This window comes from Triticum urartu, chromosome 7A (genome assembly GCF_056163025.1).
Source record: "Triticum urartu cultivar PI428250 chromosome 7A, HENAU_Tu73, whole genome shotgun sequence".
NCBI lineage: Eukaryota > Viridiplantae > Streptophyta > Magnoliopsida > Poales > Poaceae > Triticum > Triticum urartu.
The window spans coordinates 23,282,645-23,296,030 of record NC_141879.1 but is presented as its reverse complement, the minus strand read 5'-3'; the positions used below and the strand labels follow the sequence as shown (position 1 = coordinate 23,296,030).

The following is a 13,386-nucleotide window of genomic DNA, read 5'->3' as shown; positions in this document are numbered from 1 at the left end:
ATAAGCATTGTTACCAAAATTATTCCTACCAACAAAATTCACATCCATAGATTCATTGTTATTCTCAATCAAAGTAGACAAAGGCATATCATTAGGATCAGAAGAAACACTCTTAGTAGCAAATAATTTCATAAGTTCATCCATCTTTCCACTCAACACATTGATTTCTTCTATCACATGCACTTTTTTATTAGAAGATCTTTCAGTATGCCATTGAGAATAATTAACCATAATATTATCTAGGAGTTTAGTAGCATCTCCTAAAGTGATTTCCATAAAAGTGCCTCCCGCGGCCGAATCTAAAAGATTTCTAGAAGCAAAATTCAATCCGGCATAAAAATTTTGTATAATCATCCACAAATTCAAACCATGAGTAGGGCAATTACGTATCATTAATTTCATTCTCTCCCAAGCTTGTGCAACATTTTCATGATCAAGTTGTTTAAAGTTCATAATATCGTTTCTAAGAGAGATGATCTTAGCGGGACGAAAATACTTAGAGACAAAAGCATCTTTGCACTTGTTCCATGAATCAATACTATTTTTAGGCAAAGACGAAAACCAAGCTTTAGCACGATCTCTAAGCGAAAAAGGAAATAGCTTTAATTTAATGGCATCATTATTGACATCTTTTCATAACAAGATTCAACAAAGTAGTATTAATTTCACAAGATTCAGCATTGGTAAGAGGAGCAATCGGAGTGCTAAACAAATCATTATTATTGGTATTGGTGAAGTCACACAATTTAGTAGTATCTTGAGCCATCGTGACAAACAAGCAATCTAACACACGGGCAAACAAAAAGCAAGCGGGCAAAAGAGGCAAATAGAGAGGGAGGATAGAGAGAGAGAGGGTGAATAAAACGGCAAGGGTGAATTGGGGGGAGAGGAAAAAGAGAGGCAAATGGCAAATAATGTAATGCGAGAGATAGGGATTGTGATGGGTACTTGGTATGTTGACTTTTTACGTAGACTCGCCGGCAACGGTGCCAGAAATCCTTCTTGCTACGTCTTGAGCTTGCATTGGTTTTCCCTAAAGAGGAAGGGATGATGCAGCAGAGTAGAGTAAGTATTTCCCTTAGTTTTTGAGAACCAAGGTATCAATCCAGTAGGAGGCCACGCTCAAGTCCCTCGTACCTGCACAAAACGATAGATACTTGCAACCAACGCAATTAGGGGTTGTCAATCCCTTCATGGTCACTTACGAGAGTGAGATCTGATAGATATAATATTTTTGGTATTTTTGGTATAAAGATGCAAAGTAAAAAGTAAAGGCAAAGTAAAAAAGCAAAGCAAGATTAAAGTAATGGAGATTGATATGATGAGAATAGATCCGGGGGCCATAGGTTTCACTAGTGGCTTCTCTCAAGAGCATAAGTATTCTACGGTGGGTGAACAAATTACTGTTGAGCAATTGACAGAATTGAGCATAGTTATGAGAATATGTAGGCATGATCATGTATATAGGCATCACGTCCGTGAAAATTAGACCGAAACGATTCTGCATCTACTACTATTACTCCACTCATCGACCGCTATCCAGCATGCATCTAGAGTATTAAGTTAAAAACAGAGTAACGCCTGAAGCAAGATGACATGATGTAGAGAGATAAATTCATGCAATATGAAATAAACCCCATCTTGTTATCCTCAATGGCAACGATGCAATACGTGCCTTGCTGCCCCTACTGTCACTGGGAAAGGACACCGCAAGATCGAACCCAAAGCTAAGCACTTGTCCCATGGCAAGAACTACCAATCTAGTTGGCCAAACCAAACGGATAATTCGAAGAGACTTGCAAAGATAACCAATCATACATAAAAGAATTCAGAGAAGATTCAAATATTATTCATAGATAGACTTGATCATAAACCCACAATTCATCGGTCTCAACAAACACACCGCAAAAAAAAGATTACATCGAATAGATCTCGACAGGAGAGGGGGAGAACTTTGTATTGAGATTCAAAGAGAGAGAAGAAGCCATCTAGCTACTAACTATGGACCCGAAGGTCTGAGGTAAACTACTCACACTTCATCGGAGGGGCTAGGATGATGTAGAAGCCCTCCGTGATGACGGCCCTCTTCCGGCGGAGCTCCGAAATAGGCCCCGAGATGGGATCTCGTGGATACAGAAAGTTGCGGCAGTGGAATTAGGTTTTTGGGTCCTGTTCTGATCATTTGGGGTACATAGGTATATATAGGAGGAAGGAGTACGCCGGAGGAGCACCGAGGGGCCCATGAGGCATGGGGCGCGCCCTAGGGGGGCGTCCCCCACCCTCGTGACCGCCTCTTTTGTTCCTTGAAGCAGGGTCCAAGTCTCCTGGATCACGTTCGGTGAGAAAATCACGTTGCCGAAGGTTTTATTCCGTTTGGACTCCGTTTGATATTCCATTTCTTCGAAACACTGAAATAGGCAAAAAACAGCAATTCTGGGCTGGGCCTCCGGTTAATAGGTTAGTCCCAAAAATAATATAGAAGTGGAAAATCAAGCCCAATATTGTCCAAAACAGTAGATATATAGCATGGAGCAATCAAAAATTATAGATACGTTGGAGACATATCACATGCTAGCGGGCAAAGCCCCAGCCGGTGGGATTTGTTTCCCCCACACGCGTAGGTGGTGGACGGGGCTCGGTGCTGCAAGTCAACGGCGGCTCTAGTGGCGTGGATCTGGCCCCTGGCGGCGCTCAGGCGGCTCTGTCTGCGTGGATCCAGCTGGTGGCTGCATGGGGCGGGCGGCTTCTACTGCTCGTCATTGGCCCTCGCGGTGGCTGCCGCGGGAGGTGCGGGTTGTGGCCCTCGGAGGTGGGCGGGCGTGTATCTGCTCGCGGGCGGCTGCGATGGAGGTGCGGCGCGGGCGCTCTTGAGGCCCGCGACGCAGATCTGCCTCCTGGGCTCGTGGGCAGGGACCGGCGACGTGGGGCAAGCGTGCGGGGATGTGCTTCGGCTGCAGTGGGGCGGATCTGAGAGCGTGGTGCTTGGACGCCGCGGCCCCGGACCTCTTCTTTGGCAACAGCGGCTTGGGTGGCTGCGTGGGCAGCGCCATGGCTGGAGCGCGGGGGCGTCGGTGCTCTGCGGCAGTGCGTCGGCCGTCGGTCACGCCAGGGACGCTTGGTGCTGGCCGGAGGGTTGGCTGCTGCTGTTGCGCGGGGCTTCGGATCTGACCAGACGTGGCCAGTTCTGGCTCCTACAGTGAAGATGGCGTAGCCTGGTCGACGGCTCTGCGTGGTGCGGGTGGCGGCGGCGAGGCTGTTCTGATCGGTGGCTCCGGGCTCTGGAGGTCGGTGGTGGTTCAGGCAGGCGGTGGCTCTCGTGTGCCGGTTCGAGGGAAGGGCTTCCTTTGGCTGCTCAGGGCGAAAGCCTTGCTCCGGCCTTGGCCGAAGCCGGCGGCGGCGACGCCTATGGGCGCCGCACACCTTCTTGGAGGCGTCGTCGTTCGAGGGCATTCGACCTCTTCTCTCACACTCCGGGGGAAACCCTTGCTCCAGTTCTTGGAGCGGATGATGGCGGCGCTCCGGTGTCGCGGTCCTTCATGGAGGCATCGTTCTGGAGTGGTCTTGGCCTAGGAGAGTCATCGGCTCGGGTGGTGCGCGGCCTCGGGGCCGGCGTGGAAGTCGGAGCGGCGGCTCCGGATCTCTTCATCTTGGAGGGGGTGCCGGCATTGGTCACGTGGGTGGCAGTGTCGTTGGCCAGCCTGGTGCGCGGCCTCGGGGTCAGCGTGGATGTCGGAGCGGTGGCTCCGGATACGGTGGTTTGGTGTCGGCTCCGGTTGCTCGGGTGACGAAGCTGACGGCTCGCCTGGTGCGTGGCCTCGGGGTCGGCGTGTGGGGTTTCTATCTGTACGTCGGAGTGGCGGCTCCGGAGATGGTTGTAGGGTGTCGGCTCCGGTTGCTCGGGCAGCAGAGCAGGCGGCTCGCCTAGTGCGCGGCCTCGGGGTCGGCGTGGATACCGGAGCGGCGGCTTTGGTCTTGGTTGTTGGGTGTCGGCTATGGGTTGCTCGGGTGATGGAGCTGGCAGCTCGGCTGGAGCGCGGCCCTGGGGTCGGCGTGTGTTTCTTTCGGTTATCCTTGATTAGCCGTGAATGTTTGGTTTTCGGGTCCGGTTTTCCTTATAAACTGGACCTACTCTCTTCTTTTTAATGAAATGCAGGAACCCCTGCCCCTTTCGAGGTGTTCTCGAAAAAAAAGTCAAGGCATCAAACAGCGGCATCTAACAAGAGCAGTTGGGATTTGGGAGAGCCTAAGACGGGGATACCCTTTGGGCCTGAGCCGCTGAGGTGGATTGATGAAGGGCACCGGCCGCCATGACTAGACTGGATGAATAGGACCGCCGCCTCACCAGGTAGCATGTTGCCTTGTCGAAAGAGAGGGCCTGCCGCCCAGCAGGACAGGACATGGAAGTGGAGTATTGCCCGCTGCCACACGTGGTTGGCCACCTGGCAGCGACAATGAGACGCAGCGGCGGCTCAGCAGGGTAGGGTTCTTCCACACTGGTTCGTTTCTTTCTTTTCTAGTACTACCTCCGTCCCATAATGTAAGAAACAATCTTACATTATGGGAAAGAGGGGGTAAAAAAAGACTCATGCAGGCAATGTCACGCATATCATCGTTCTTTTCACCTTCGCGCAGTACCCCGAGCAGCAACCTTTTTTCATCGGAGGTGATCTTGGGTGTGTGATCAGCCGAACAGTACTCTGAGCAGCAACTTTCAGCACCCCAGGCACTACTTGGGCCCTCGATATGAAATCGGATGGAGATGACCTAAACATCATTTTTCTCCATTTTGATGAGATGGAGATTTTTCATGTTGATCACATTCTCATTCTAGGCCATCCTATTTATTTTTATTGCCATGCCAAAATGTGGTGTCAACATGTTTTAAACTTTTCTTATAGTTATTAAGAACTCAACCGGAGAACATTGCATTTGGTACCAGTAACGTCCTTGACAAAGAGGTGAAAGATTGAGGAAGCTTTAATTTATTCCCAAAACAACAAACTCAGATCGAAGACAGTTCACGCGTGCGCACCATCCATGACGATCAGACCCTAACAACCAAGTAACAACAGTTCAACGAGCACAACACATCTGGAAAACATCAACTCAATCTGAAGGCGAGTGTAGCAAAAGCGATGGAACAAGATGACATGATCTCTAATTAGTTTCCGGCGCAGTGAGCGCGGCCTTCCACTTTGGATAAAGAACTGTTGAGATGTACTTCTCCACCTTGTCCGCCTCAGGCAGCAGCCCCCAGATCGGCTCGGCGGCCCTGAACCACTCCGCCCACGCGGCCAGCTTCGGTGTCCTCGTTGCGTCGAGGAACGGCGGCATGCTGGCAAGGCAGCCTATCGCTTCGATCCAGGGAAGATAGCACCCAAGCGCGATGTCGAGCAGCCCGAGAGAGCCACCGCCAAAGAACAACGCCTCCGCCTCCTCTTCAATTGAGCATTCCGCCAAGGCAGCCTCTAGGAGCCCGAGCGACGACAAGGTCTCCTCCACCTTGTCGGCTCTTTCCTGCGGCTTCCTCGTCTTGAGGATGCCGGTGCACGAAGGGAACAGCTGCGGCAGCACATTGATTATGTGATTTTTTCAATAACCGATATTTTTCATTCAATGGATATATAAGATAATACAACTCCGACCGAATGCCCAACATATGCATAACACAATGCATGCAACCAACATGTCCAACTCAAAACAAAAAAAAAAGTAGTATCAATTTAATGAAAATAAAGTCAAGATGGGCCAAACTAGACGAGAGGAAACAAACCTTGTTGTCCACATAGGTAGCCCAGAAACGAGCAACAACACGGTGGTAGGGGTCAGTAGGGAGGATGGAGACGCCATTTCCGGGGAAGGCGTCGTCAAGGTACTCCAAGATGATCAGCGACTCGCAGATGGGCCTACTGCCGTGGATGAGGACAGGCAGCTTCTTGTGCACGGGATTGGACGCAAGGAGCAGGTCGCTCTTGCACCGGGGGTTCTCGGGGAGGTAGTCGTAGGTCAGCCCCTTGATGCCGAGCGCCATCTGGGCGCGGATCACGTACGGGCTCACCCCGGACGCCGCCCCCAGCAGCTTCAGCCCTTGCTCTTGAGCGCTTGCCATCATCATCGTTGAATGATCTCTGTAGCTACGTGTTGATTAAGTGTAGTATGTATACGATATGGCACTGCGTCGTCATACGGCGAGTGTGCATTGATAGCCGTCCATGCGCCTTGAAATGTGCAATGGGCCATCACTTTATCGCAGCAGCGTTCCACGATCGTTATCCAACCACCAGCCCATTCTCAAAGGCCACGAGCTAGTCATGGGGAAGGTGTGTGGCCTCTTTACTTTGTGGCACAAGGACCAATGAAGCCATGTGTACCATTGATCTAGTTATGTCTAAAGTGTGCATTGCCACGCCGTTCTTTAGTTGTAATAATTAAGTATCATCTTTTTAGTTTGCACTAGCAAAGTGGCCTTCGCAAATGTGAGGGCAACATCTTTAATGTCTTAAAATTAGTTGAAAATGAGCTAATAAATTAGCATAAATTTTTAATATGTGAATTTAACTTTTTTTTCATACTGGTTCCTGTATTTCTGCGTACATGAAGAAATTTCATCTAATAGTTTACACAAAATTCAGTAGGGAAATGCTGTGAAGTATCAGATCAAATGTTGAATATGTAAAAGTATCAGATCGGATTAATTGGAAATTTTCAATTGAAATTATGCCAATACACGTGTAAGTAGATGAGAACTCATGTGTTTTCTTAAACAGAAATATACATGCAGTTGATCTATTACATTCGGTTTTTGGTATAGAATTTATCTATATCTCTGAACATAGGAGTGGAACATTACGGTTTATAGAGAATGTTCCTATTGTACTTCTGTTCTATGTTGTCTAAAAAAATTCCAAATAGTAAATCATTTGGATAAGCTACTATATGCTAGTAATAGGAATGTGATCGTGTTTTGTGCCTCAAGAGGGATCTTTGGTCTTGAAACAATGATGAAGCCAACATTTCTTGAAACATATAAATGCTTATTTGCCATTTACATAGTGGGAAATAAGCCAAAAGAAGCTATAGCTAGCTAGATTGGAACTAGGGTTTGATCGAAGAAAACTAGTGGATTTGATCGAAGAAAACTAGTGGGTTTTGCCGTTTACATAGTGAGAAATAAGCCAACTAGAAGCTATAGCTAGATTGGAACTAGGGTTGGAATGTAAAAGATTGCATCAAAGTCTTGGACGGTCTCCCCTGAGTATTCAACAAGCGTGCTCGTGTCATGGTTGTAATATCTCAAGGCTTCCATGTGAAACATAATGTCAACTCCTTGAGGAGTTTGCCGCCATAGAGAGTCCGAAATGTCTCGGAACACTATCTCGTCATTAGACGTGCCTATCAGCTGGTGAAAAGAAAATGGGAAGTTGAGTACATGACGTCTTTCCCATCGTGGTGGGCTAATGCTTTCCACATCATCACACATCCATATCTGGACTGATTTATAACCTGGACGCGGCATGGCTAGCTCCCCGTTTAGCTCGGCTAAGGGCATCTCCAGCCGTTGGCCTCTCAGGAGGGGCAAAAAATCGCCCCCGGGGGGCGCGCCGGCGCTAAACCGCGCACTGGGGGCGTGATGCCCCCCAGTCGCAAACACGACTGAAATTTAACGCAAACATCGGCGAGTTCGTTCAAACTTAAACATATTTTACAAAAAAAGAAAAAAAAACTTCCGCGGGCTACCCCCGCCGTCTCCCTCGCCGCCCGCCTCGCCGCCCGCCCACGCGGTTTACATGCCGAGGAGGCTGTAGAACCGCGTGTAGTCACCGCCGTCGTCGTCGTCGTCGTCGTCATCGCCGTCATCGTCGTCGTCGTCGTCGTCGTCATCGCCGCCCCCGCCTGCGCCTCCGCCGTCCCTGCTGCATCCCTCCCCCTGTTGGCGTGGCGGGTTGGACGGTCCGGGGTCGTCGTCGCTGTCGAGGACCACGACGCCGTGCTCGTCCTCGCGCCCACGCTTGCGGGCGGCGATCTCCTCCAGGGCCCGGCGCTGCCGGACCATCTCGTCGTGGAGGTAGTCGTCCCGCGCCCACCGCAGGGCGTCCTCGTCGGAGATGCCACGCCGGGCTATCTCCTCGTACTCCGCGGGGAGGCCGGGCTCCGGCTTGGGCTCGACGAGGACGAAGCGGCCGGTGGGTGGGGAGGCGTTGGCGCCGATGCGGACGCCGGAGCTGCGCGTGCGGGCACTGACTGGCGTGCCCTGGGGCTCCGGCTTGACGGGGCGGAGGCAGGGCGAGCCGCCGGACGACGAGGAGGACCCCCCGGTCTCCATGCGCCTCGGGGTCCAGGAGCTTCCCCGGCGGCGTGAGAAGGACGGGGGAGCGGGGTACTCGAGGCGCGGCGTGTTGCCGCCCTCGATGTACTCGAGGACGGCCTCCAACGTGCGCCCGGGCACGCCCCACCACCGGGCCGGCCATTGCAGTTGAGCCTGCCGGAGGGCATGACGCCGTTGGTGGCCTCGAGCTGCTCGGCGTGACGGCGGCGGAAGTAGGGCTCCCAGAGCGGGCTGTCGGGGACGTACCGTGGCCCCTCCCTCGCCGCCCGCGGCAGGGACGCGCGGATGCGTGTGATCTCCGCACGCCGCGCCGCCCCGGTGGGTGGTGGTGGCACCGGCACGCGGCCAGCGCTGATCCTCCACGCGTCGGGCACCCGCATGTCCGGCGGGACCGGGTACTCGGCCTCGTAAAGGAGGCGAGCCTCGTCTTCGTGGAGATGGCGGCGGCCAAAGCCGTTCGCCGCCGCGCCGTCACCAAGGAAGCGCTCGGCCATGGGTGATGAACTGGAGACGGCGAGAGAGAGGAGAGGGAGGAACGACGACGGCGAGAGAGTGTGATCGCCGAGCACACTGGTGCGCGTCTTATATAGGCCGAGACGCCGCCCGTACGCGTGGCCGCCGTGTGTACGCGTGGCAGGCGAGGGACGCGCGTCGTCCGGCCTTCACTGCGCCGCCCGTGAGGCATCAATGGCGCAGGCTGACCGGCGCGGCAGCGCGGCAGCTTTGGCATTGATTCGCCGCGGGAAACGAGGCGATGAGGACGACGAAGGGGCGAGAAGGGAGCCGTGTCGCTGACGCGGCGGGCCTGCAGCTTTTTCGCGCCAAAAAAGTTCGCCCGGCGCCCCCGGGCGCCCCCCAGCGCGCCGGGTTCGGCCTGGGTCCGCCGGCACTGTTTTCGGCCCAGGCCGGCGAAAATCGGGCTCCTGGGGGCGCGACTGGGCCGATTTTTCGGCGCCGGCGCAGAAAAAACGCCTGGGGAGGCCTTCCTGGGGGCGCGACTGGAGATGCCCTAAGCCGGGTGATGAAGCTATGTACCTAGGGTAGGGGCACGGACCTGTCCAAAGAGCCCTACCCGAGGACATCCCTAGAAGAAGTCACCTTTCAATCGACTTGAAGGTATCCCACTCGACGAATTCAAGACACTCGACCATGAAGCTAGCCACTCGACCGCCAGGAGATCTGAAGTCACTCCGCAGGCAAACGGTCGGCTATTAAGTAGTCTTTATGGTCATTATAGCACTTTATTAGGGGCGTTACCAGTAACGCCCAACCTTAAATGTACCTTAAACCCTGCATTACTGAGGGCAGGAGAGGGCCGGCGAACTCAATATAAGCCACCCCCCTCCTCAGTATGAAGGGTTCACACCCCTGTTATTCACACACGTATAATTCAATCGACCGCCTCCGGGCACCGAGACGTAGGGCTGTTATTGTTGGGGAACGTAGTAATTTCAAAAATTTCCTACGCACACGCAAGATCATGGTGATGCATAGCAACGAGAGGGGAGAGTGTTGCCTACGTACCAACGCAGACCGACTGCGGAAGCGATCACACAACGTAGAGGAAGTAGTCGTACGTCTTCTTTCCGATCCGACCGATCCAAGCACCGTTACTCCGGCACCTCCGAGTTCTTAGCACACGTACAGCTCGATGACGATCCCCGGGCTCCGATCCAGCAAAGCTTCGGGGAGGAGTTCCGTCAGCACGACGGCGTGGTGACGATCTTGATGTTCTACCAACGCAGGGCTTCGCCTAAGCACTACAACGATATGATCGAGGTGGAATATGGTGGCAAGGGGCACCGCACACGGCTAAGGAACGATCTCAATGATCAACTTGTGTGTCTAGAGGTGCCCCCTGCCTCCGTATATAAAGGAGCCAAGGGGGAGGGGTGCGGCCAGCCCTATGGAGTCGCAGGAGGAGTCCTCCAACCGGGAGTAGGACCCCCCCCCCCAATCCTATTCCAAATAGGATTCCCAAGGGGGAAAGAGAGAGAGAGGTGGCCGGCCACCTCTCCTAGTCCTAATAGGACTAGGGGAGGGGGGAGGCGCGCAGCCCACTATGGGCAGCCCCTTTCACCTTTCCACTAAAGCCCAATAAGGCCCATATGGCTCCCGGGGGTTCCGGTAACCTCCCGGTAATCCGGTAAAATCCCGATTTCATCCGGAACACTTCCGATATCCAAACATAGGCTTCCAATATATCAATCTTTATGTCTCGACCATTACGAGACTCCTCGTCACGTCCGTGATCACATCCGGGACTCCGAACAACCTTCGGTACATCAAAATGCATAAACTCATAATAACTATCATCGTAACGTTAAGCGTGCGGACCCTACGGTTTGAGAACAATGTAGACATGACCGAGACACATCTCTGGTCAATAACCAATAGCGGGACCTGGATGCCCATATTGGCTCCTACATATTCTACGAAGATCTTTATCGGTCAGACCGCATAACAACATACGTTGTTCCCTTTGTCATCGGTATGTTACTTGCCCGAGATTCGATCGTCGGTATCCAATACCTAGTTCAATCTCGTTACTGGCAAGTCTCTTTACTCGTTCCATAATACATCATCCTGCAACTAACTCATTAGTTGCAATGCTTGCAAGGCTTATGTGATGTGCATTACCGAGAGGGCCCAGAGATACCTCTCCGACAATCGGAGTAACAAATCCTAATCTCGAAATACGCCAACCCAACATCTACCATTGGAGACACCTGTAGAGCTCCTTTATAATCACCCAGTTACGTTGTGACGTTTGGTAGCACACAAAGTGTTCCTCTGGCAAACGGGAGCTGCATAATCTCATAGTCGTAGGAACATGTATAAGTCATGAAGAAAGCAATAGCAACATACTAAACGATCGGGTACTAAGCTAATGGAATGGGTCATGTCAATCAGATCATTCAACTAATGATGTGACCTCGTTAATCAAATAACAACTCTTTGTTCATGGTTAGGAAACATAACCATCTTTGATTAACGAGCTAGTCAAGTAGAGGCATACTAGTGACACTCTGTTTGTTTATGTATTCACACATGTATTATGTTTCTGGTTAATACAATTCTAGCATGAATAATAAACATTTATCATGATATAAGGAAATAAATAATAACTTTATTATTGCCTCTAGGGCATATTTCCTTCAGTCTCCCACTTGCACTAGAGTCAATAATCTAGATTACACTGTAATGATCCTAACACCCATGGAGTCTTGGTGCTGATCATGTTTTGCTCGTGGAAGAGGCTTAGTCAACGGGTCTGCAACATTCAGATCCGTATGTATCTTGCAAATCTCTATGTCTCCCACCTGGACTAGATCCCGGATGGAATTGAAGCGTCTCTTGATGTGTTTGGTCCTTTTGTGAAATCTGGATTCCTTTGCCAAGGCAATTGCACCAGTATTGTCACAAAAGATTTTCATTGGACCCGATGCACTAGGTATGACACCTAGATCGGATATGAACTCCTTCATCCAGACTCCTTCGTTCGCTGCTTCCGAAGCAGCTATGTACTCCGCTTCACATGTAGATCCCGCTACGATGCTTTGTTTAGAACTGCACCAACTGACAGCTCCACCGTTTAATGTAAACACATATCCGGTTTGCGATTTAGAAACATCCAGATCAGTGTCAAAGCTTGCATCAACGTAACCACTTACGGTGAGCTCTTTGTCACCTCCATATACGAGAAACATATCCTTAGTCCTTTTCAGGTATTTCAGGATGTTCTTGACCGCTGTCCAGTGATCCACTCCTGGATTACTTTGGTACCTCCCTGCTAAACTTATAGCAAGGCACACATCAGGTCTGGTACACAGCATTGCATACATGATAGAGCCTATGGCTGAAGCATAGGGAACATCTTTCATTTTCTCTCTATCTTCTGCAGTGGTCGGGCATTGAGTCTGACTCAACTTCACACCTTGTAACACAGGCAAGAACCCTTTCTTTACTTGATCCATTTTGACCTTCTTCAAAATCTTGTCAAGGTATGTGCTTTGTGAAAGTCCAATTAAGCGTCTTGATCTATCTCTATAGATCTTTATGCCTAATATGTAAGCAGCTTCACCGAGGTCTTTCATTGAAAAACTCTTATTCAAGTATCTTTATGCTATCCAGAAATTCTATGTCATTTCCAATCAGTAATATGTCATCCACATATAATATCAGAAATGCTACAGAGCTCCCACTCACTTTCTTGTAAATACAGGCTTCTCCGAAAGTTTGTATAAAACCAAATGCTTTGATCATACTATCAAAGCGTTTATTCCAACTCCGAGATGCTTGCACCAGTCCATAAATGGATCGCTGGAGCTTGCACACTTTGTTAGCTCCCTTTGGATCGACAAAACCTTCCGGCTGCATCATATACAACTCTTCTTCCAGAAATCCATTCAGGAATGCAGTTTTGACATCCATCTGCCAAATTTCATAATCATAAAATGCGGCAATTGCTAACATGATTCGGACAGACTTAAGCATCGCTACGGGTGAGAAGGTCTCATCGTAGTCAACCCCTTGAACTTGTCGAAAACCCTTTGCGACAAGTCGAGCTTTGTAGACAGTAATATTACCGTCAGCGTCAGTCTTATTCTTGAAGATCCATTTATTCTCAATTGCTTGCCGATCATCGGGCAAGTCAACCAAAGTCCATACTTTGTTCTCATACATGGATCCCATCTCAGATTTCATGGCTTCAAGCCATTTTGCGGAATCTGGGCTCACCATCGCTCCTTCATAGTTCGTAGGTTCATCATGATCTAGTAGCATGATTTCCAGAACAGGATTACCGTACCACTCTGGTGCGGATCTCGCTCTGGTTGATCTACGAGGTTCAGTAGTATCTTGTCCTGAAGTTTCATGATTATCATCATTAGCTTCCTCACTAATTGGTATAGGCGTCGCAGAAACAGTTTTCTGTGATGTACTACTTTCCAATAAGGGAGCAGGTACAGTTACCTCGTCAAGTTCTACTTTCCTCCCACTCACTTCTTTCGAGAGAAACTCCTTCTCTAGAAAGGATCCTTTCTTAGCAACGAATGTCT

General features: G+C 50.6%; 2 protein-coding genes and 1 pseudogene across 2 annotated transcripts in view; 1 reads left to right on the top strand and 2 right to left on the bottom strand.

The window, feature by feature from the left end:
- Positions 1-2,940: 2,940 nt before the first annotated feature.
- On the top strand, positions 2,941-3,925 carry LOC125534857 (uncharacterized; annotated as a pseudogene).
- A 1,041-nt stretch (positions 3,926-4,966) lies between these two features.
- Positions 4,967-6,194, bottom strand: LOC125524938 (putative glutathione S-transferase GSTU6). Its single transcript, XM_048689967.2, has 2 exons — positions 5,774-6,194; positions 4,967-5,562 (listed from the first exon to the last, which is right to left on the bottom strand). Exons 1-2 carry the CDS (start codon positions 6,113-6,115, stop codon positions 5,158-5,160), a joined length of 747 nt encoding a protein of 248 aa, XP_048545924.2. The 5' UTR covers positions 6,116-6,194; the 3' UTR covers positions 4,967-5,157.
- A 998-nt stretch (positions 6,195-7,192) lies between these two features.
- LOC125518142 (F-box protein At5g10340-like) overlaps positions 7,193-13,386 on the bottom strand; it is a 30,331-nt gene continuing 24,137 nt past the window's right edge. The window contains exon 2 of the mRNA XM_048683076.2: positions 7,193-7,565. Coding sequence (XP_048539033.2) covers positions 7,193-7,565 — 373 coding nt within the window. The remainder of the gene's footprint in view (positions 7,566-13,386) is intronic.